The sequence below is a fragment of the Tetrao urogallus genome (genome assembly GCF_951394365.1).
Source record: "Tetrao urogallus genome assembly, chromosome: Z".
Classification (NCBI taxonomy): domain Eukaryota; kingdom Metazoa; phylum Chordata; class Aves; order Galliformes; family Phasianidae; genus Tetrao; species Tetrao urogallus.
In genome coordinates this window covers 6,596,605-6,621,498 of record NC_136816.1, presented here as the reverse complement: position 1 = coordinate 6,621,498, position 24,894 = coordinate 6,596,605, and the positions used below count along the sequence as shown (strand labels likewise).

General features: G+C 39.7%; 1 protein-coding gene across 1 annotated transcript in view; it reads left to right on the top strand.

Moving 5' to 3' along the window:
• Nucleotides 1-470: 470 nt before the first annotated feature.
• The window catches only part of MOB3B (MOB kinase activator 3B), a gene marked incomplete at its 3' end in the record, with an annotated part of 64,055 nt that continues 39,631 nt past the window's right edge, over nt 471-24,894 (top strand). The window contains exon 1 of the mRNA XM_079548607.1: nt 471-897. Within this exon, the coding sequence (XP_079404733.1) occupies nt 480-897 (418 nt within the window). The 5' untranslated portion in view covers nt 471-479. The remainder of the gene's footprint in view (nt 898-24,894) is intronic.

Below are 24,894 nucleotides of genomic sequence, written 5' to 3'. Positions count from 1 at the left end.
AATTAAAACCATTGTTGAATTCCCGAGGGTGGATTAAGTATGATAAAAGACAGAGATGATAATTCCTTAGTACTTAAAAAAAAAAAGAAAAAAGAAAAAAAGTATAAAAAATATGTTGTTTATGTTTTATGTTTTCATCAAGTTAGAGATTAGTATTTTTTAAATCTGGCTTATTAAATACTTTACATTTGCTTTTCAGCTTATAATTAATAGAAAACGATGGTAAAATGATAACAAACTGGTGGGTCCAAACTTGAGCTTACCACTAATGTAAATCATTTCCATATCCTTAGGGACATGAAGCCTTTCGGGAAGGCTTTCAAGTGGAAGAGCTAGTAGACTGCTTTGAAGTCAACACGAACTTCTGTGACAAAGAGAACCTGGAGGACCTGTGATAGGGAGCAAGTGTTTTCAGATACCTGAGTTAAATCTTAGCAGTGCTTTTCTGCCATCTGCTGCAGAGCAGAAGATTATCAGACATGTCAATAGCACTGAAGCAAGTCTTTAATAAGGATAAGACTTTTCGTCCAAAACGCAAGTTTGAACCTGGAACCCAGAGGTTTGAGCTACATAAAAGAGCTCAGGCCACTCTGCACTCAGGTGTGGACTTGAAAGCAGCTGTACAGTTGCCCAGGGGAGAAGACCAAAATGACTGGGTGGCTGTCCATGTTGTTGACTTCTTCAACAGGATCAACCTCATTTATGGAACTATCTGTGAGTTCTGCACAGAGAGGACCTGCCCAGTGATGTCTGGAGGCCCTAAGTATGAGTACCGGTGGCAGGATGACATGAAATACAAGAAGCCTACAGCGCTGCCAGCACCGCAGTACATGAATCTCCTCATGGACTGGATTGAGATGCAAATCAACAACGAGGATATATTTCCTACAAGTGTAGGTAAGTTCAAGGAAGAATTGTCAATTGCCTTTCATTCTGTGCACTAAGCATGATTCTTCCTGACCTCACAGAGGCTGTGGAGTCCAAGGCTTTATAACAGCAGGTGGGGGAGGAGGGTGTTTTGCCAGAATGGTCTAAAATGTATGAAATGTTAACTGTGTCTGCTACATATGATGGGGTTTATTAGCCTAAAATGTTTTCATTTGAGCCATTTGTTCTTGGTAAGCTTCTGCTTCTCAGGTTATTCACTACAGGTGGTGACCATTTCATTTTAGCTTGCTGAAACTTAGTCATGTTTGAATTGCTTTACTCTTTGCCTGCCCACATTCTGCAGACGCAGAATGGATGGAAAGAAGAATGGTATTTCCCTTTGGAAAAGTGTACAGCACTATGCAGCACAAGGCCATGGACAGTCAGGAATGCAGTCAACTATACCCTCCTACCCTCTCATCACTTCCAACACTAAACTGATGAATTAGAAAGTGAGCTATTCCCCAAATTACTGTACTTTAACCAAAGAGCCCAGGGAGGAAGCTGCTAGAGAGAGCACAATTTGTCTTTTGGTACTGTTGTTAGCTTTTCTGGAGTGTGCAAATAGATGGAAGTATTGTTGCTAGAATATTTTCCTCTGAATGAGGAAGACTTTGTGGAGGAATGCCATTGTATGCATTGTATGGTGTAGAGAGCCTAAATCTTTTGCTGTGGCTGCAGCTAATGAAAAGGACAGGATGTTGTACCTGAGCAGTGTGAACTTCAGTTTCATTTAATGAATCATGATTCACTTCTTTCAAGTAGGAAAGCTGGGAGCTTCCTGTCAGAAATGTGGGATGTAATATAAATATATGGATGAGTAAATAGCAGAATATTTTGCAGTTTATACAGTTAGGAGATGGTACATCAAGAGGCTGCATGTATTGGTGAGCTTTGCTAACCTTTGAAATAGCCAATTCTTGGCCTTGTCTGCTCTTTGTTTGAACAGACTTGTGGCTTGTTTCCCAATCCTTCTCTCTTTTCTGCACTAACAGGTAGAAAGAAGACAACAACTATGTCTCTTAGGCTGTAATTTGCCAGTCTAGCAAGAAGCAGGATTTCAAAGGAAGAAATATATACTTTTTATATAGTGAAGAATAGGTCTGATTTCATAAAGCTTATTTGCTGTGAAAGATTTCTGGAATTGAGTGTAGCTTAGGAGTGCAGTTAAATATGTGTTTTTGCTTCCATTGGTATTTCTTCCATGCTTTTGTTACACCAAGTTTCCATCTTCCAGTCTTCTTCTGTGCCACCATAGTGTGTATATGCAAAACAAGATTTGTGGCCTGAACATGTACATGCTGATGAGTTTTACTAAAACAATAAAAAAAACCCCACCCAAATAATACACAAGGTTTCAGCTCCAATAGCTCTCCTGTGTATGTTTTTAGTAACATACACCTAAGGTAAACCTTCAGGATAAATGTGAGTAACAATAATGCTTAAATATTAAATAGCAGTGGTGGTTTGAAACCTTGATCTCATGATTCAGAAGTTGATGCACACTGCAGTGAATTTGGAGTTTTGTGCTCTCAGTGAGTCCCTGAGGAGGCACCTAGAACAGTCAGAGGGAATTCTGTGTCAGAGTAGCTCCAACACAGACAGTGTGTTGTAGCCTCAGCAGCTAGGAGAAGTCTGGGCCCACTTCTGGGGCCCATTTCTGGATAAGACGCTTTGCTCTTGAGGGAATCTTTCTAATCTTTCTAAATCAGTCCCCTATCTATAACGTGGAGATGGCACTACCAGCCTGTACAAATGCTGCATATTAAGCAGTTCAATGAGATGTGGTAGCTCAGCATGAATACTGTTCCATGTTTTGCTCTTCACAGTTGGTTAGAGAGTGAAGCTTTGTTATTGTATTGGATACTGTTTGTTCTGCCTGTTTTGCAGCAGCCTTTGGTTATTTAACCATAGGGTCTCTGTTATGTTTAGTATTAGTGCAGATTTTCATTCAAACAGATAATTGGCAATGAAAATTAAGATTCTTCATTCTTCAAAGTAGTTGAAATAGATCTTGAAAGATGATCTACTCGAATGACAGAACTTAGTATGCCATTACCAGTAGTATAGCAGCATTAAAGCATCGTATGTGGATGTAACTTGGAGATTAACTTATTGTGTTAAATCTTTGTAGCATACGTAGAGAATTCCTCTGGAAAAAGTGTATGTCCAGTGGATAGGATTTCAGCTGACCTTTCCACAAGTGGATGAGTTTGCTTAAGAGATCTAGGAGATTTATAGGAGCTGTTTGTACCATACTTTTCTCAGCTTAATCCTATTGCCCTCTTTTATTTGACATAATTCATGCAAACCACTTAAAAAAGGGATAGGGAATAGCCCAGCTTGGTGGGCTTTTGTTTTGGTTCTTCCCTCTGTGGTTAAAAGAAAAAAAAAAAAACACAACAGAACAAGTGAGTTAAGTTATAAACAGTATACTACATTTAACACAAATTCCTCTTGGTGTTTACATTGACCTCTAACCTATGACTACTTACCAGTCTGTGTGCTTCCTGTGGTCTGGCTCCTCTTTGCTTTCTGTGGTCATTCTGGCCTGCTCACTTACTGGTAAAGAGCCCCTTCTCCAGCCACCCTCCTGCTAATACCGATCTGACAGGCAGTAAAAAGGGAGCTGGCATGGGAACTGAGGAGCTGTTAAGTGAAACTGACAAAAACAGGTGCTTGAATATTAGGGGCTCTTTTTTCTTTAAGGCAAAACTTCAAAGATTATTGGAAAAACAGAGTCACAGCCTGTAGACAAGTTTCACTGATTATGACCTTGTTCTTATTTCAATTATTACCCATTTCTTTCATCCATTTTTAGATGGGTTTAATGCATGTTAGAGGCTAGCAGCTCTGCAAACATGTTCTATGTGTAACTAGCCAGCTGCTGTGAGCAGTGTGAGACCTTTTTGGGAAAGGAAGAACAGGATGGGGGAGAGTTTGCTCTGTGTGCTTGCTTAGGCCATGCTGGTGAAGCTATTGATTCTAGTTTCCAACATGGCATCTTTAGTGTGTTGGGGTTTCAGTTACCAGATACAGCTACATCAGATCCATGGCTTGAAATACAAAGGTAAAACAGAAGACGGAGATTTCTGCTAAAATAAAGAAGCACATGGGCTTTTCTGACTTGATGTAATAAAACTCTAGCCCTTGTAGATAAGAAAACAGTGAAGGTTGGGGGCACAGAGTTTATGCTGTCTCCGTCCTTGGGAATTTTAAAGATCAAACTGTGTAAAGCCTTGAGTGTCCTCACTGGATCTCATGGCTGCGTCAAGCAGGAAACTGGGCTGCAGACCTCCCAGAGTCCCTGCTAGCCTGAACTGTCCTGCAATATGTAATTCTGATTTCAGTGCTGACAAGCTGCTCAGGGAACAAGAGCTGAATTGATTAGAAACTGATGAAGCAGCTTAAGAAGGTGCAATTTGGCATTTAACTGAAGTACAAAATCACTTCTAAGCTTTGAGAGTTTGTGTGGAATAGGATTTAAAAGTATTAAATTACTGTAATCAAATAGCCTAGTTATAGCTGGTCAAAAGGACAACATTGTCTTAAAGTGTTTAAAGCCTGGAACTTCAGCTAAAAACTTAATATATCTTTAGAAATATGTTGCCTTCTCCACACTTGTGAGCTCATGACTTTTGGTAGTAGGCAGTTCCAAAATTTATACATGGAGCATAAGTGTACTGCTTCTTCCTAGAGAGGAACCCCATACGTCCACACAGTACATCTCATCTTTAAAAGCAGACCAGGACTGTGGGGCCTTCTAGCCCTTTTCCAGAATAGGGTTGCAGGTGACTGGTGCTGTGAACAAAGACTACTATTGCTTTTGTTTTCCCAAGGAATGGAGAGGTGTATGAGATTTTGGTAGCATGGTGTTAACTGGCACTGGCTGGTTTTCTTCATCTTTTGCAGCCACTGCAATTGCAGCATCTAGGGTCTGACATTGCCTTTGCACATGGGCCCTGCAATAAAAAAAAAAAAAAAAAAAAAGTGTAATTGCTACAGCTGGCTTTTTTTCCTCCCTCCCTTTCTCTCTTGCTTTCTCTCTTGCTTTCTTTCTGCCAAGCTTTGCCAAGGGCTGACAGGATCAGTCAGATGGCTGGATGTTAGCTGGTCGTTCAGTCATGGCTAGTGGATAGGTATAGCTGTAGATTGACAGCTGAAGTCAGTTATAAATTCCAGTCACTCCTTTCTTGCTGATTTTTACATCACTTTGATCAGTAGTGGATTTGGGCTAAGGAAGACATTTGCACTGTAAAGCTTTTCTCCTTTCTCCTATTGCTTCCTGTCTATGGTCCCTTCTTCAGCAGGGGCAACCTGAACAACTGAACAACTACACAACTACGCAACTACATCTTTTGTGTAAATGAAGAAAATTCAACAAGACAGGTTATTGCATCCCAGTAGTTTTCTCTAGTCATTGAAGTGTGTGAATTCTATGCTTATTTGTATGTTGTAGTAAAGTTAGAGCAGTAACACTTGTTTTTAGAAAGTTTTGTGTTTGGAAATATATGTGCCTGAAAAATAACGTAGATATTTTATATTGTGTTTATATGCCCAAATCTACTTTTTCTCTTCCTTTTTAGCTCTTAGGGTGATTCAGGGCCTAGCAGATATTTCTCTGTAAACTAAACTGGCAGATGAATATGCCATTTCAAAAGCACTGTCAAAGACAGCTGATAAACATTGTGTTGTCTCTGTCTGCATGGTGAATCTTGCCATCTGCTTGATAGATAAATATCTGGCCTTTTAAACATTGTTTCTTTTTGCTGATTAATTTTTCTTTTGAGCAGTTTCACTCTGTTTTTGTTTAGTATCTTAAACGCCTTTTTTAGCCCATGCTTTTATAAGAATAAGGACTAAATCCTAGGAGTAATTTGGACAATCTTCAACCCCAGTCATTACTAATTACTCAGGGTAACAGTAAGGAGCCACACAGATTGTCCCATCAACCTTCAGGAAACTTGACTTTCCAGCACACTGAAATAGCATGTGCTGTAGACGTTACTTGAATTAACCTCTTGTAGGATCTGCACCTTCACCACCACAGCTTCTCCTCTATCTGAACTTGTGACCTGTTCTCTTTAGCAACCTTCACAGCATGGCTAATGTCTGTTTGGTCTGTGATAGTGGGGTTGAGCTTGTGCTGAACTCAAAGTGTGGGAAATTTGATATATTTGAATGTGCTTTGCCTGGGAAAGTGGGTTTTGTAGAAGTGAGTTCCGTCTGCATTCCACAACCTTGTGTGCATTCCTTTCCTTGATGAACAGGGAAAACAGCTCCTTATAGAACCCTATAAAACAGACTTTGTCTGTTATGCTGCAAAGCAGACTATATGTAGGAGTAACATTTATGGTTCATAGTGGCTCTGCTGCTTCATTTCTTGGAACCTAAACAAAATTGGTTTCACAATTACTGCCTTTTCTAGTTGCTACTTTTTACCTATGTCTACTTTACCAAATCTAAGCTGTTATTTAAGCTTAGAAAGAGCGTAGAAAATTCATGATGCCCCCGCAAAATATATTCACTGTTAAGGTGACTCTTTAGAGCACAACATCTGTACTTTGGAGCATGTATCTGGCCATGGGGGAAGAAGGGTTAATGTGGCCTTCAGCTAACCCAGCCATGTGATATCAGAATAAATTGTGGTCATAGAAGTTTTGAAATTAGTTTAGTCCTATTTAAAGTATAATCACAATTTAACTTCATTGTAGAAAACTGGAGTGCTATGGTAGTGCAGCTCTCAGGGACTTCTGGAAGGCCTAGAGTGAGGGCCTTTGCTTCAGCCCTCGCTCAGAGATGTATTAAGAAATACATCCACCAATACTGCCTTTATGTTTTCCTTCTATCAAATACTGATTTGGCCCTCTAGTTTCAGAAGTTTCCAAAACGAGCAAAATTAAAAATCTTAACAAGAAGAAACTCATTAGTTTCTTTTAAATGAGGCCCTCATGTCTTTTATAGATAATTTCTGGAGGAAAGTCAAGTATGTACTTAGAAAGTATGTGGTTAGAAACCCCTTCTGTTGATAAAAGCCATGTGTGAGGCTGTATTCTTTAAAAACAAAGACAAGAATGACATTCAGATAATTTGAAACATTTGTAAGCACTGTTTCATCCTCTGAATGCTGCAGGAAAAAAAAGCCAATCAACTTTATTATCAGCACTGTTTTGAAATGTGATTGCCACCTGTGTACTTCCTGTTACAGTCAAATGTAGTGGCACATTTCTGTGCAGAGTTATGTGGCAGTTCTCTCCCTTGTGGAGCCAGCCTAAGTACTTGGCTAAACAAATGTTGGTAAGGAATTATGAGAAGAAGAGCTTCAAGAGAAAAAGCTGCTTAGCATGGCTCTTGCTGAAGTTGGTTTTGCTGCTGCAGATTGCCTCGAACACTGCCTTCATCTGACCTCTGGCTGGCTGCGCTTCGTGTGTCATGTCAGTATTTTTCGTTTTCTCTTCAGATATGTTTGTTGTTATTTGATTCACTGCACCACACTTTATCTTTTCTTCATGGTGCGATTGTACACATTTCTATAAAGGCCTTTACAAATGAAAGGGGGGGAGGGGGACAGTGGTAGTGGCTCTGAAAGGAGCTTAACAGGATGGGTTCTCTGCATCTTTGTGGTTGTTGGTTTCACCATTCCTCTGGTATGTAGTCCATAGTATTCCTTCACACTGAGGACTCTTAAATTTATGACTGATCTGTTGAACACTTGGAAGAAAGCAACTTGAAATTCTGTGGCTGGTGTGATCTGGAAGAAGACAGCTGTATTCCTTCTACTGTTTTAATTCTTAAGGATGTTGAGATGGTGAGGAAATGTGTTTGTGTGTATATTGGTCCGTGCTGGGTAGCAGAAAATAAAGTAACTGAAAATACTTGAGCAACGGAACAAACAGAGATGTTTCTCAAGCTTATGTTCCTTGCTTCAGTGAGGTGTGTGTATGCCCCGTTTACCATGCTGACAATGGCTATGTGCTGTGAAACACCAGGAAGCATATGTCTCTGTGCTTCAGTAGGCCAACTGTAGCAGATAAAAAAGGCTTCCATCTAGCTTTGTCAGTGTGTTGTAGTGAAACAAGAATTCATACTGGCTGCTGGCCCTTGCATAGCTGTAATGGAAATACATGTACATATGTTCAACAGCATGCTTTCCTTAGCTGGTGAGCAGAGGGGTTTCTTGATAATTGTGAGCTGTATTTTTTAATCTACTGCTATATCCAAGCTTGTCCTTCTCTGCAACTTGCCTTACTCCTGTAGCAGCTCTCCTCTGGCTATGTGGGTGATATGTACAACCTTACACATTCATGGTGTTCAGATCTGTGGAGCTCCATGCAATGTCAGAAACTGTGTTATACCCGCAAGATTCTGCATGTTACCTGTTAGGATTGCACAGGAGTGCAATGGCAGCTTGGATCTTATTGATGTTCTTGTGCACCCTGGATGTCCTCTTTATATGTACCTGCTGGCATAATTATTATTTGTTTTAACTTTGTCTCTTCTGTAAGCTGGACACTTGTCTGGAGCTTATCAGCCAAAAAACTGCCTGCAGTGAAAGAGGAGATGGACTCTGCATCCTACATGTGCCTTCTGGCATTTGAAAGCAAAAGGCGAAGGCTGAACTTCATTAATGTAGCTGTGAAGGGATGAGCTCTTGTCCTGCAAAAAAGAGAACTAGTGAATCACAGAAATGATATGAAACAATTATCGTCATTCTTGCCATCTACCAGCTGTGTGGACAGAACCTCAAAAGACACAATTTTCTTAATGACACTGACAGACTTCCCTTTTTCTTTGTTGCTAATTAGTGCTGCTTCTATGTGCCTGAGATGCCAAACAGCTCTTATTGACACTGGGGCTCAACTAACACATGGGGTCTCCAGAAAAAGGTTCTGCATTCTGACAGTCATTGTTGGACTAGGCTGTCATCTCTGTATCACAGACAACTCTTACAAGAAAAGAATCATTGGCTTCAGTAGGCCGTGTGCCACAAAACTTTCATGTGCTGCAGGACTGTGGAAAATCCAAATTGTTCTCAGTGTTTGATGCTGCTCTTATTAGATCCAAATTCTTGTACTACTGTATTCAGATTCAAAGAATCTTTAGGTGGGAAAAGCATAAAGCCAAGGTCTAAATGTTTTTATTTCCTTGAAGACTGATATCAAATACCTTCCAGAAACAGATGCATGGTTGGTGCTTTTCCATGCAGATAGCAACAGGAATGTTATTAAAGTACAGGTATCTGTGATGTTTCATTTTTCTTACTTTTCAAAAGTTTTACTTTAATTGGAAAGCCTTCTGGGCTATGCATAATCTCCTCAGTGCATAAGTGCATGACTGATGAATGACTATTCTACGATTTAAAAGAAAAATCCAGCTACAGCGAAGTTGAAGATTAAGACCTGACAAATGTTCAGAGCATCTGAGCAACTCTGCATAGAGTGGGATAGGCTTTACTGCCTGCGCTGACACAGAGAATTTTTTTTCTCTTTCCATTCTACAGAGAGTCATGCATCTAAAGCACAGGAGGGGGGCTGCACCATTTCATAAGCCTTAAAATGTATGGTGGAAACTTTTATTTCCTTCTCATAATGAGAATCAGTGGCACTTTGACTCAAGGAAAACAAAAGGAAGGTTACTGAGCCATCTGGAATAAGAGATGCTCAAGAAGGGAATAATCAAAAGTATGTTAATAGTTGGAGGGGAAAAGGAAAGACAATGAACAGATTGTCTTTGAAAGACAAACTCTTTCCTGGATATGGAAAAAGAAAAAAAAAAAGAACAACAAACAAAAACCCTTTGCTTTTAAGAGGCAGATGTTCAGCTGAACTGAGAAACATAATAGTTTATCGATAAATGTGTTTTATCAACATTAGAGTGGTGAAATAATGGTAATTGTTGTTCATACAGTGTCAGCTTTAATGAGCCATAATAGAAAGAGCTTAGCCCCATAACAGATAAATCCTGAAAGCTTGGAGCTACAATACTCAACAGCAAAGACACTTTCAAGACGTGCTGGATGAGATCAGATCTTTTAGAAAAGTGCCAGTGGATATTTGGTCATTAAGGCAATATATCTGTTTAGAATTTACATGCTTTAAAATTAGTTGCATAGCATGGCTGCCTCTTTTTGGATTTTTTAAAAATTAAAAATAGTAATAATATGATTTTGAAGAGGTCAGGTAAGGTAAATTTTGCTATTTCATTTGTCAAGTAGGAGACTAAAGCTCAGGTAATTAAAGTAGTCTGCATAAGAGATTTTTCGTGTATTATATAATGGTAGTTCTTTGGTGAATCCAGAGACAGGTGTTATCAGTGATTCTAAGAATACTCTCTGTTCCTAAAATGTTGGCTTTTTTTGTGTGGATTTGAAGCAATGGAAGTAAAAACTGAGGTCTTCAAACTCCAATACCATACATTTTTAGCTATCCCATTAAAGGAGAAAGCTTGCAATTTTGATTCCCATGGGAACTTCAACAAAGCAAATGCAGAAAGTTTTTGCCCTGTTATTTGTTTACTCAGGACATACAAGATGACAATCTATCAAATATTTTTTTCCATATTGATAGATTTTGAGGACATGATTTGCAGAAGAATAGTTGTACAAGTTCAGAGTAAGAGTTTGTGCTGCCTGGTCTGCCTTTGGATATCTTGGGAAAACAAATATTGGAAAAGAGCAGGGTGCCGTTTACCCAGTTTCCAACATTTTAGAGATGACATTTTAGAGATTCCCTTGGAGGTGCTAGAACACACTTTGATCTGGGAGATTCTTCTAGGAATCTGCATCTCACAAATGCCAGTCCTACTTTGTTATCTTCATGCTGATTTGCTAATTTGTTCATTTCAATTTTCTGATACTTTGGGCTTTCTGAAGGTAAGAATTTCTCCCACCCCAAAATTTTACAGGTTAAGAAAAGAGTGGTTGGAAGATTTGGGTTAGAAAGGAGGATACATCCTTTTGTTCTCCTTTGAAGTGAAAATAAGGAGTCTAAAAGGTTACTCCCATTTTGTCTTTCATCTTCACCTGAGCTCCTTCGAGTGCTTCTTAGCTTGTCTTTGGCTGACCGTATTCTAAAAACTCCTTATGACACAGTACCTGTTACACTCAAAGACAAAAATTTTGTAAAGAAAATCATTGCTCATTTTATTATTCACACTGCACTGTTATCTGAGCTGATTGATTATCAGTTAACAGTATGTATGAAAGAACAGTGCAGTAATATTTTATGAAAAAAAAAGCACTTGAGTGTTACTGACACAAAGGAATCGGTTTTTCACTTGTGGATTTTTGCTACCAGAGTTGTGATAAAGTTTGGCTTTTGCATATTCTATTCCTCCTGCAGATAACTGGGTTGGAGAGTGCTGAGGATTTCCCTTTGAAGCTGCAGGTGCTTGCACAGGAGCTGAGGAACTTTACAGTAAAACAAGTGATTATGTAAATATTCAAGATGAAAAATTTTTTTCATGGAATGTAGCTTTCAGCTGAAATGAAGGATGTGCTTGTTATCTCTTTTGTTATCTTCCTAAGCTTATCCTAACATGTCTCATATTATGAAGGCCCACCTTCTAAAACACGCAGATCTTCCTTCCACTCAGTTTCAAAATGTTTCTTAACAGTTATTCTTTAAATAGTGTTAAAAAAACCTTTCCATTCTTATCATAAATGATGATGGCTACAATGTCTTTCTTAATCTTTTGAGTAGGATTTTCTCCAAGTGGGCAGTTATTTTATAAAAATAATTTACAAAATATATCTGTTTTACTACAGTCTTTTTGTTTTGTTGATATTGTAGTTTTCCTTGATTTTTTTTAATTTTTAATTTTTTAATTATTAGACTGAATTTTGCGACAGATACAAGTATGAAGGGAATAGAGTCAGGCTTTAGGAAAATTCTTTGAATCCCAGTGAGATTTCTAAATCTTCAATCTGAGTCTTCCATAAAACTTGTAGAAGGAAAAAATGATTTTATATTGTGTAACTACAAGAATTAATCTAAGGATTTCTGTCACTGGAAGTAATTCAGATTGTGAAGGCCAAAATGCACAAGCAAAAAAGTCCAGTTCTTTTTCCTAGCTGCAGCCTATTCTGTACTAAATCACACGTGTGCTAGAAGTCTGGGAATATTTCTCCAGCACATGTATATCCTTAGAGATAAGCCAGTACTATCTTAATGTACAAAACATATTTTAATGTGATACAGTATGGGACAAACAGAGCTGTTCTCTGTCAGGTTTTCTGTGTTGTGCAAAACTTTAAAACTTTATCCTGCACTCAAACCCATAAAAGCTAACCTGTAACAGAAACAGATGATGAACTGTGCCTTCCTATCAGCACAGTACAAGTAGAGATGTATAACTGTGGAGGCCACACATGCAGTTAGAGGTCTGATTAAACATTTATTCCCTCAGAATTCAGAGCTCCCAGTTTTGCTAGTACTTTGATGTTTAGAAATGGAAAATTCCAAACTCCTTTTCAGTCTTAAAATGTGTTGTGTACTGTGATAAACAGCTACCTGCCTCAGGTTACTAAATAGGCATTTATAAATGTTAGTAAATTGGTAAATCGTCTATTTTCACTCCTCTTGCAGCAATGAGAACAAACTATTCAGTGTCAGGAGTCATATTCTGCTTTTCCTCAGGTACACAGGCTTTGCTGAGCATTTTTGACAGTACGACCGAATCATAGGTTAATTTAGACTGAAAGGGACCTTTGAGATGATCTGATCCAACCTTCTGGGTCAAGGGTGATCATGCAGAACAGGTTGTCCAGGACCAAGTCAGCTGGATTTTGAACATCTCTGGAGGTGGAGACTCCACAGCCTCTAAGTAACCTGTTGCAGTGTTTGACCACTCTCACATCAAAGAAGAGTTTTCTTGGGCTCAGATAGCATGTTGTGCATTATAATTTGTGCCTGTTGCCTCCTACCCTGTCAGTAGGCGCTATGGAGCAGAAATGGCCCCCGTGTCTTCATTCCCTCTTACCAGTATTTATACACATGGATGTCTGAAGCCTTCTCTTCTTCAGGCTGAAGGACCCCACTTCAGCCTCTCTTCATATATGAGAGATGTTCCTGTCCTTTTAACTTCTTTGTGGCAAAGTGCTGGGATCAATCCAATGTAGTCCTGTCTTTCTTGCTTTGAAGATTCCCAGAACTGGACATAGCACTCAAACTGTTGCCCACTGCTGCTTAGGAGAGGGAGGGATCATCTTCTTTGACCTTCTACCTTTTCCTATTGCAGCCAAAGATATTACTGGCGTCTTTTGCCATGGGAGCACTTCGCTGGTTCACAATCAGTTTCTTGTCCACCAAGGTCTTTTTCAGAAAATCTGCTTTTAGCTACACAGCCCAAGAATGCACTAGCGTATCATTGTTACCCCTAGGTACAGGACTTTGCATTTACTCATATTGAAATTAATGACACTAGCTTCCAGCCTTTTGAGGGCCCTTGGCCCAGCAGCGTGCAGTTTGGTTTATCAGCCATTCTTTCCAGCTTTGGATCATTTTTGAATTATCTGTGAACTTCTGGCACGTTGCTCCACCGCCCACATCATTGGTGAAAACTTTTGGTAGCGTGGACTGCTGTACTTTCTGTCACTGGCCACAATCCTCTGGACCTAGCCATTTAGTCAATTTTCAATCCATCTCACTCTTTGCATACCTAATGCATATTTCACTAGTTTATCTGGGATGACATTATGGGATACTGTGTCAAAGACTTCACTAAAGTCAATGTAAACAATGTTTACTGCTCCTGCCTTATCCACCAAGCTAATCACCTTACTGTAAAGACTATCAGCTTGGATAAGTGTGACTTCCCCTTGTGTACATTGCTGACCACTCCCAGTCAGCTTCTTGCCCTTTATATGTTTGAAAATGCTTGCTATGAGGATTTTGTCCATCACTGTCTCAGGGAATGAGGGAGTCTGTCTAGCCTAGTTCCCCTCATCTTCTTTATTGCCATTTTTGAAAACAGAACGGATAGCTAGTGATCAAGGTCCACTGTGAGTCGCATGTCTTTTGAAAAGTAGTCAAGAATGGCCTCATGACACCATCAACTATCTCCCTCAGCACTTACAGGTGTAACCCATTAGACCCCACGGAGTTACATATGCCCAGCTTATTTAAGTGCTCCTTGATCAGGTCCTCCTCCACCAATGTAAGTCTTCCTTCTTCTAGGTGTTCTCTCTGCTCTCAGTGGTATGCGATCCTGAAGGACAGTTTCAGTGGTAAAGACGTAGGCAAAGAAATCACTGAGCACCTTGCTCTTTTCACTTTGCTGAGCATTTTTGACACCAGTTTCCCTGCCCTCTTCACAAATAGGCCTTTGTTTTCATGAACCTTAACTGTGCTTCAGAAGGACGTGTGGAATTCAGTCTTGTTGCTCTTCACAGGCCTTGCTAATATCAACTCTATTTCAGCTCTCAGAAAGCTTTGACTTTTTCACTTGCTGTTTCCTCTTAGGATCCTTGAGGTTACTGCAGCCACAAGGCTGCAGTGTGACTTTTATGTTCCCCATCATCTCTTTCTTCTTGGAAGTACTGTGTCCAGCTGAGCATTTCTCTTTGTTGGCTCTTCCATTACCAAGTTGCCAATCTAAAACTCTCAGGTTGCTTGAGCTCTGGCTGGACTTTCCTTCCAGCAGATACTAGAGCGATTCAGTGTAGTCACTTAGAGCAAGTCCTACAATTCCTTGATGTAATTAGAACTACCTCTCAATTGGAATTTTGTCAACATTTTGATGTAACCACAGATAGAAGCTAACCTGAAAGAGATCTGCTCTTGAAATGTGCCTTGCTGTAAATGGTGGATGGCAATCCCTCTCTTTCAAACCCCATCCAAAACCGTAGCTGATAGCAATGCTGGAAGCTGCGCTGGGAGACAAAGGCAAATGGCTCTTGTGAGTGATAACAGAAGGTGTAGTGATTGATGCTGACATGCAGAAAACCTCCCATAATGCAGCTAGTTACATGCTCTTTGACTTGTCATATTTCTTGAATGATAGACCTATGTTCTGTAGACAAATAGAAAAAGGCAGAATGGAAACACAGGCTGTGAATCAGATCACAAATCAAGTCACGATGGCTTAAAAATGGAAATTGCCTTCACAGTAGTGTAACTGATTACAAGAAGTATTGCATATTGAAGATCAAGCTTATACAGATTAATTTGCCTTTTTTTTTTTCCCATGTCATTGAGTGTAATGAAAATTCATTTAAGAACATATTTTCATTTTCATAATATTTTCTCCTTGAAGAGAACAGCAGGGAGTAATATTGTTCTCATGTTTATATTTTGTCTCTGGCTGCTGCGTGTCCCTGGTATTTTCTTTTGTAACATGTACTTTCATGTGGTCTAGGTCTAAGCCACCCAGACACAAGTTAAAAGCTGTGCACTTCTACCACCAGTCCAGTTCTCCTTGGACTGACATTTTGACTGGCAACTTGTTTGTCAGAATATGAACCCAAAACAGTAAGTGTATCTTCTGTGTGAACTTGCAGTACACACTACTAAGCAAAATGGACAGTCCTTTCTTTTTAAGCCTCCTATTGTTAATTCCTCATGGCTGGAGACAGTCAGAAAAAAGCCGTGTAAGTCCTCTGAGCTGTAGACTCCAGCTGCTAATTCACCCAACCAGCCTATGCTGGTTTTGGCAGATGGTTTCTTTTTTAGCATAACATCTTTAATGGCCTACTTCCCCTTGTTGGCCAGGGACAAGCAACAGCTGTAAAATCATCTAATGGTACTTAAAGATACCTATTAAACTTTCCATCTGCATACCACATTTGAGCTGCCTTGTACACATTGCCTTGTAGCTCACATGGTTATCCTGAAAGACAGACAGCCACAAAGGATCCAGTTTATATTTCATGTATTTATGGAGATAATCTGCTGTTCACAGTCGGATTTTGAGTTGTCTTCCTACTTAAAAATATTTGAAGTAATGTAGAAGCACAAAACTCTTTGCATTAACTTCTATTTTTTATGGTCTCTAAGGAAAAAAAAAATAAAATAAGAGCATGGAGAGGCTTTTAAAATCCCAGTGCAGTGTTTACCTCTGCCAAAACTATCAGAAATTACTAATAATTTGAGCACATAAGTACATAAATGCCAGATTTCAGAGATCATTTGAAGACTCCTGCCTTCTGGATGCTTGGAGTGCACAGGAGGCAGCACATGGTACAGGGCAGTGGGCAGTCCATGAATCTAAGCCCACGCTTCTAGTGGGGGAAAAAATAAGGAAGGTCAAAATTAGAAAGGGGGGTCATATTGAAGGCCCAGAACAGCTTATGGTAATAATGCATTATAGTCAGGGCCAGCCAGTCCAGCTGTGCCTAAATGTGCCTGGAAGGAATGGTTACTCTAAGGCATTATCTTCCTGACTGAAAGAGTGAAGAAGAGCTGGAAGGCTGTAAAAGATTTCTTTGAGCTATAAGTAGGAGGAGCTGTTTACAAAATCCTTATACACTTAAGGCATCAGGTTAGTTCTTGGTGATGGCATGCACCTGTAGGCAGAGCTGAAATAAAAGAAAGCGTTAGTTAAGCTGACATGGCTAACCGGCTGTTAGCAACTTGCAGGGCATTGCTGGGAGGAGGGGAGGGAGGATGTGCAGCTAATAGAGCAGGGAGCAAAAAGCTGGACCTTCCAGCTTCAGTGGCAACTGAAATTGGTTCTTGAATGCGGTACTTTTCTTTCCAAAAGAGTCAAACCATTCCTTTAAAAAAGTATTACTGCAAGGAAAGCTATAACAAACTAGCCTGTTGCTGCTTTACTTCAAGAATTGTGACCCTTTCTTCCTGGCTGTTTTTTTCCTCCCTGAAATCAGTCAATTCAAATATCATTTTTCTTAGTAAAATCCTTCTCTGTATCCAGAAGCTTTGCCTTTTGTGCTTCGTCTCCTGACATTCTGTATTTTTTCATCTGAGCTCTCTCCCCTAGCTGTTTGACTGCACTGTGACAATGCTCTGGATAACTGGTTGTGGTAACACGAGTGTAACTGTGGCCAACAGAAAAGGTTTCAAAAAAATAGTCTGTTTTCAGCTGATGCATCACCATGGAGTCATTTTACTGTATACTTTAGTCTTCTGGAAAACTTGTTTTAGGGTGAATTGATATTCTGACTTATTTTCAGTGCTTTCTTAATTGAGCAGTCTCACGTTACCTCCTGATATGTAGCGGATTTTTCTGGTTTTGCAACTCAAGTTCCAATGGAACTTAAGAATGCTGCATACAAGGGATTTTCCCTATCTTTCTTCATTTTTTTTTTTTTAATGAATCCTGATGAAAAAAAAAAAAAAAAACCTTGATCATGATACAACAATGAAGTTTGTGTACTAAAAGCCACTTTTGCAATGCTAAACTGCAGATGTTAAAAGCATAAATTGTTGGCTAGAAAAGGAATTGAAGAGGAGGGGTAGATCGTTGAAATCTTGCACTGTGAAACTTAGTACAGTCAGCAGTGAAGTTCTGCAGCCTTACAGGCTGGGATGTGGGTTCTTTAGTATGCTCATAAGTGAGAGGCAAGAAGAGTGTGAGCAGTGAGGTAACAGATAATGTTTGTTGATAATAGAAAGGTATTCAAGGTAGCAGAACAGGGGCTGACTTGGAAGAACTGCAGATCCCATGGGTCAGTAACTGCAATAAAAAAGCAGGTGTATGTTGGTGTAGGTGAAGTATGAAGTGATGCATTCAGGAAAAAAGCCTGGTTTCTTTCTCAGATTGTGTCTGAGGTGATTCTTACCATCCAGATTAAGAAAAACAGTGCAGCATCAGCCAAACAAAATGTGTATTTCTACTATTGTATAAATTTCATTACTACATTTCATAGTTGTTGTCTCTTCATCACAGAGAAGGTCTTGTTAGGAAATCTCAGAGACCAACAAAGATGAGGAAAGATATGGAAATACCTCTGATCTGGGAGCAGAGGAGCTGGCTTAGGGGCATTTCCATGTGACAGGAGCTTGCTGAGTAGAGGGGTGCAATGCAGGCATGGAGAGCAACAGCTGGCCACTATTCCAGCATGGGAGCTGGATCTTCCTGACTTCTGAGTTTCAGGAAGACAGACATAGTGGTGGATGGTAAGCTGAAAGTCACTGCTATCTTTGACACTGTAGTAGATCTTTTAAGTTATTAATATATTGGTACTTTGGGCACTGAGTACAACAGCTTTTTTTGTTGTTGTCTTATCAGCATTCTTTATGTTACTATTAAAAATTTTAGATTTTCAAGGAAGTAGTAGGCAAGAAATTTGTTTATTTATGGGGTTAGGGTTGGTTGTTCAATTTCAGTGCTCAGACATCCCAGGAGCCATAGGGAATTTTGGTCATAATCATCCTGGGCTTCTGGGCATACTAATTTTGTCATTGCTGGAGGAAGATCCATTCTCCAGCTCTTATGCAGTATCCCAGGGAGCTCCAAAGAGTCATCGTAAAAGCTCTGTGCAGAAAGTCTTCACACAGAATAATCCTTCTGTTTCCTGAGCTTGCATTATTGTAGGGAACTACAGCTCTTTTTTCAAATACTGTGCAGCCTCATTTTTTTCTTCCTGTTTCTGAGCAAGATGCATTTATTCACGTGGATCACACACAAATCAGAAAGCTTTTATTTCTACTGGGCTGTAGAAGTAGTTAAATCTCGTTGTAATTTCAATATGCAGTACTGATTTCTACCTAACTGCAGGAGCTAGGCAGATACGGATCAATTCATGGTGTCATTCGCAGTTTTGCTAGTCATCACATTCAAAGCATGCCAAGTAGACCCAAAAGTGCTTAGGAGAATTAACTGTTGATTAGTTTTATTCTGTCCATTGTCACACTGAGATGTTCACAGCTTTCACATCACAGGATATCAGTTTTAGATAAATAAAAATGCTAAATGAAACTTGAGGTTTAAGATAACACACATGCTAATGAATATCTAGCTAATGAAGAAATGTGTAAGGTATCAAAACTAAATCAACTGGTTAACTGACAGACAATTTACAAAGTTTACTTTTACAGAAGACGAGACAAGTGGGAGAAAGGCCAGACCTTAGAGACTGGCAGAACTCAGAAGAGCTTTGCAATCTGCCACCTGCAGAAATACTTTGGAGTTAATTGACAAGATGATAAATGAAGTGAAGCAAAGGACAAAGAGCAAAAATGTGGGACATCACTGTGATTCCATAAAGTCCGACTTTCTGTGCTTAATATTAGGCCTGAGCTTATACCCACCCTTCTTCAGATAGCATCATAAACCAAAATCATTAAATAGTCCGTGCTAACCGTACGCAATTTTACCATTGACTGTCTTTGTGCTGTTATTCAATTTTTGTTTTACTTGTGCTCAGAGCTTTCTGACAACAGGAGTGTGATGCTTTGTTGAAATCAGATGCTCAAAGAATAGGTTAGGGAATTTACTTTTGGAGGTTGTATTACCTCCTCCTCTTTCCCCCAGATTACAGGGTTTCTAAAATGATTGCAAATCAGAATGGCAGAGATCACTCATCCCTGTCACACAAAGGGCTTGTTGGAAAAATCAAGGAGAAACATTTGATTGAGAGATCTCAGTTGTTACAGTTTAAATCTAACTGGAAACACTAATTAAAAGGTAAGCAGATGCAAGAAGTTGATTTATGTGCTAACCACTGAGGCTACATGTTTTGCACTTGGATTTCTTTCTTAAATATTTTTAGAGCTGCTGCATGCTCGCCTTTTTGCATGAGAAGGTTCAACAGAGATACTACAGCTGCTTTTTATACTTAGTAGTCCATAGTGAAAACATCTGTGCTATAAACAGATTTTTTGAATTGGCAAGGTGCCACAAACATCTCAGATTCAGGGACTGATGCAGCTTTTATTCTAACACTAAGTTTCCTGCTAGGAAGGAAGTGAAAGTGTGACAAAATATACCTGCTGCTTCATGATCTGTACATAGGGAGAGATTTCTTTATGTATAGTGCATTCTTCCTGTTGCCTGGTTGTTTAGTGATACCCTCAGGAGCAGTGGCAACAGTTTTGTTGGGACTTACTGTGATTTACACAGGGTCTCAAGGAGCAATATCTGAAACCATAGCAAAGTATTTGTTTAGGATGATCCAGCAAATTTTAAATGAGTGGGGACCAGTGTCATGGAGGAGAACTCACACACGAATTAAAAGGCACTTTTTGATTGAGCTTTCTGTCTTAGTAAGAGAGAGGTTTTTTGACAAATTTGTGTAGTATTCTTGATCTAGTTTCAAGCTTCTCTCAGAACCAAGAAGACTCAAATTTGCGGTTCATTTTGGGAGACATACTCAAAGATTTAGTGTGTATGTACATATATAAAATCATCCATTCAGCAGTTCGTGGACATTTGTATGCACGGGTTCCAAGTAAATGTAGCTCAGTTTCCTGAAATAGAAATTTTGAATTTTTAACATCAATTAGTAAGTATGATATGTGCATAAATATACATATTGCTTTTTCTTCTTTTTTCCCTGTATTAACTCATTTTTCACTAATACAAAAAGCAGTATTTCTGGAAATGAGTGGATTCCCAATTATCCTGTAAGTAGAAAGTATAACGATGCAGCAATTAATGAGTGAATTTCAATGTCCTAAATATTGATAAACACTACACCAAGGCATCATTCTGTTATGGGCCAAATGGAGTCACCTCTTTCTTACATACTGCTTCTATTTTGTCTTGGTTTTTACAGTCAGTGTGGTGTTTTTTTGAACACAGTCTCCAATTATTTTTCTTCATTTTTCTTCAAATGCCATTGTATTTCCCAGCACAAACTCGTGCTGAATCTGATGGTGGACCAGAGACCCTCTTCAGTAATTTTTCTTAAGAGTCAGATGTTAAGCCTTAAATGCAATAGATGAACCCAATAGGTCTCAGGAAATGCACATCCCTACTTGTCTAAATGCATTGTTGTACAGTAAGTATTCATAGAAATCTTCTGAAGGTTCAGTGAGCTCATGTGTACCTGCATATTAAGGCACTGTCCTTTAGATACATAAGGTATCGTTAGATCTCATCATGTCCTTCCACCTCTCATGCAGAAGTCTCTTGCAGTGCACCAACAGAGCAGACTGTGCTACTGTTAAAGATTAAATCTTCTGTTCAGTGTTTGTTCTGGTATTGATTAGAAACTATGCAATCCAAGTTGAGAAAGTCAAGTATTTGGTCCTTGCAGACCATCAGTTTTATCCTGTTGTGGTTACTAGCAGTGAATTCTTTGCTCTGGAACTATAGGTATTCATGGACATTGCTTCTAACCACTTCCATGGCCATGCAAAGATGGTCCTGCCCTGTGTTTATCTCTCAGATAGGTAGAAAAAAGAAGGCACAATTCCTCAAGCCTGTGATCTCAAGGACTAGTCAGTATTTGCTGTGTGTAACAGGTATTCTCCAGTTGTAAAATACTCTTGTAACAAATTGCACTCAGCTTCCTGGATCATCACCAAAGGATCAGTTGCTGGCCTGTCCCATTCACCAACATGAAGATCTTCTGTTTTTTAAGGCAGTGGAAATCCTCACTGGGTTAAAAGAAGACTTTAGGTGTCTATTATGGACACTGCCTTCTGGATTTTAGAAACCAGAAATAGAAACATCAATCTTGTGACTACTCAGGAGGAGAATAACAAATCTGTGTTCTTTATGATTTATTCATGCCTTTTCTTCTGTGGAAAAGCTGGCTTAAGCCTAGAGCTTATGGATACTCTTCAGATTGCAAAAATGAAACCGTTTTGAAAGTCTGCTCCAGCTTGCCAGAGCCCTGACCTACACTAATAGTTAAGTGCATGCCAGCAGAGTGAATCTACAATGGATTGAAGCTCTCTGCCTAGGTCTTGATCATCCTTTTTACAAAAACACACAACAGACATCCCTCCAAGTGCTAGTGTCTCTTCATCAGCATCGTCAGGTGCAGATGATCTTCATCCTGCTCAGTTCACTGGTACTCAGAAAACACAGACTCAAAGCCTGCAAACTCTACAGAAGTTGCAAAGAGAACCTGCAACACTGCCTACTGCTTGAAGATATTTTAGGATAATTGCTGAGCCAACACCATACTCTCTTATATGTTTCTTTTAAGACAGAAAATTTTAGGTGTCCAGATACATAAAGCTGCCAGCACTTGTCAGATTTTACACACAAGTTTTATCAATTCAAGATCGTGGTCTGCTTTCCAACTGTGTTAGTTGTAGCAGAACTATATAAATCCCCATAAGCCTAACAGGTGATTGATGTTAAACACCTCATGAACAGTGGCAGAGATCATGTAAACTTAATTAAACATGTAGATAAAAACATACAGACATTAAGACGTGAAACATAAGGATGAATGAACGTTTAGTCCTGAGATGATTAATGTTAAACATACAGATAAATCAGTCTCTTAGCAATAAACTGAAAAATGTGTTGTGCTCTGCCACTGAACTGCAGTAACCACTCTTGCTAGTGTAAGTAGAATGAGGAGAATGGCTTGAGAGCAGTCCTTGGGAAAAGTATTCAGGAGTGCTGGTTGATGAAAGACTCAACATGAGCCGGCAGTGTGTGTTTGCAGTCCAGAAGACCAACCTTATCCTGGGTTGCATCAAGACAAGAGTGACCAGCAGGTCCAGGGAGGTGATCCTGCCCCTCTGCTCTGCTCTCGTGAGGCCTCACCTGGAGTACTGTGTCCAGTTCTGGAGCCTTAGCACGAGAAGGACATGGAGCTGTTGGAGTGGGTCCAGGGAAGCGCCACGAAGATGATCAAAGGGCTGGAGCACCTCCTCTATGAGGACTGGCTGAGAGAGCTGGGGCTCCAGAGGGAGAAGGCTCCAGGGGGACCTTAGAGGGGCCTTCCAGTACCTGAAAGGGAGCCTGCAAGAAAGCTGGGGAGAGACTTTTTATAAGTGCAAGTAGTGACAGGTCGAGAGGAAATGGCTTTAGGCTGGAAGAGGGTAGATTTAAACTGGATATAAGGGAGAAATTCTTTACTGTCATGGTAGTGACACACAGGAACAGGTTGCCCAGAGAGGCTGTGGGTGACCCCCCTCTCAGAAAGCACTCACGGCCAGGTGGATGGGGCTGTGAGCAACCAGATCTAGAGGGAGGTGTCCCTGCCTATAGCAAGGGGTTGGAACTAGGTGATCTTAAACCATTCCATGATAAGTTTTAGTGTAGGTTTCTAAAATTATGCTAGAAAAAACAAAAAAACCCTATAAATACTGTTTTCAGTTAGATTGTCCCTGCTTAATAAAAGCACTGTGGGGACCTGATGAGCTTTTCAGCTTCAGGTGTGAGGTGAAAGGAAGGCGAAAGTGTGAGCAGTATCTGTTGTGTGTCTGGTCTGGGAAGTGGAATGGAGATAAATACTGTTTGTGCATACACAAGAAAGAATTTTATTAATTTGTATGAAAAGCAGATACCTTAATTATACTTTCTGGTTTTGCTCTTTCTCAAGATTTTCAGATATGAAAATAAAGGTCTACTGACTGTTTTCTTTTACATGAAATAAATAGCTTCAAGGAAAAGAAATGAAGCAAAAACAGTCTTTGTTTTATTTCCCTTTCAGTTCTGAGATACTCAGTCGGTATTAAATAAAATAGCAGAAAATATTTATAGGCAGTTTACGAGACCCGAGGAAGAGTTCATGCGGCTGAAACTGTTCCATCGTAGAAATACTCCTTACATAATACATAAATGTTCTGTTGATGATTCCTGTTCGTATATTGCCCATAACTAATTGAGTCTGAGGTGTTTCTGCTAGAGGTTGAATTCAAGGCTTTCAAAAATCTTTTTTATTCCAAGAAGTGTTGAGTGACAATTGGATGAAGGAGGATGAGTGAGGGAAAGAAGGGAAGTGCATTAACCTTGTGGAAGGTCTTTTAAAGAGAAATCTTTACTCTGGTAAATTAAGAGTGCTTCCCTCTTTGGTTTGACAGTTGACTTTGGTAATACAGCAAATGGACATGCTTTTGGCCAGGTGTTTTAAAATGCTTCTTTTATTTGTTGTGTTAGAAGAGCTCTTATCCTGCAGAGCATTTGATTTTAATGGATGTATTTTCATTAAAAACTCTGACTACTGCATTCATCTTGCAAAAATATTTTGTTAAGCTCAAGTCAATGCAACTTTTGAAATTGATGTTGTAACTATCCTTTGCTAGAGGCATTACAATAATATTATGCTGCTTAGCTTTGTTATTGGAAGAGTCCATTTACATCATCTGGGCTTCTTTGTATGGTCAATTGTAGGTTTTGAGTATGTTGTAAATCCAAGAGTCATTGGCTTGTGCTTTAGGAGTAAAGTTTTATCAGAACATCTGCAATCAAAATACTCAAATTCACCCTTGTGCCCCTGACTGGGCAGGGAAAGGAATCGGTGGCAGCTGGGACAAACTTCCGTGGGCTGCAGCTGCGGATTTCTGAAGAGCAGCTGTGGCTTAGCACCCCAATATTTGAGAATGCTTCAGTGTGCTGGGAGGGAGCCGACTCCTTTTTCTCACACTGATGGATCCATTCAAGTTTACAAGTCCTTTAACAGCTGTAAAGCACCTGTTGTGTTATCCCCAGATTCAGTGATATAAAGGCACGGTTTAGTTGAAAGCAACTCTGGAAGCCCTGAGTGACTCTTGCTAAGCAGCGTCCATATTTCTCTCCCAGATGCTGGGCTTGGCTGGAGCAGCACTACTGCAAGGCAAGGTTAACTCCAGCAGTGTCAAGGTCCTGGGCTCCATTCCTGCTTTCACCTGGGCTTCTGGAACAGAATTCTGACTTTTTCATTGCATGCTCCTGGTTACTTGTCTTTCCCTGTCTCATGGGAGAGCTGCATTTTTCTGGAGGGGAAAAATAACTTCTCTAAAACTTCTAAATCTTTCCAAACAGCTATCCGTGTACACTAAAGATACCCTTGTGTGCGTAATGGATTCCTAAGTCAGTGCAGATGTCAGAGGGTCAGAACATGGCATGTACTGCAAGAGCTGTTAGTACTGAGTGTTTCTCTTAGTGGCCCCCTGAAAG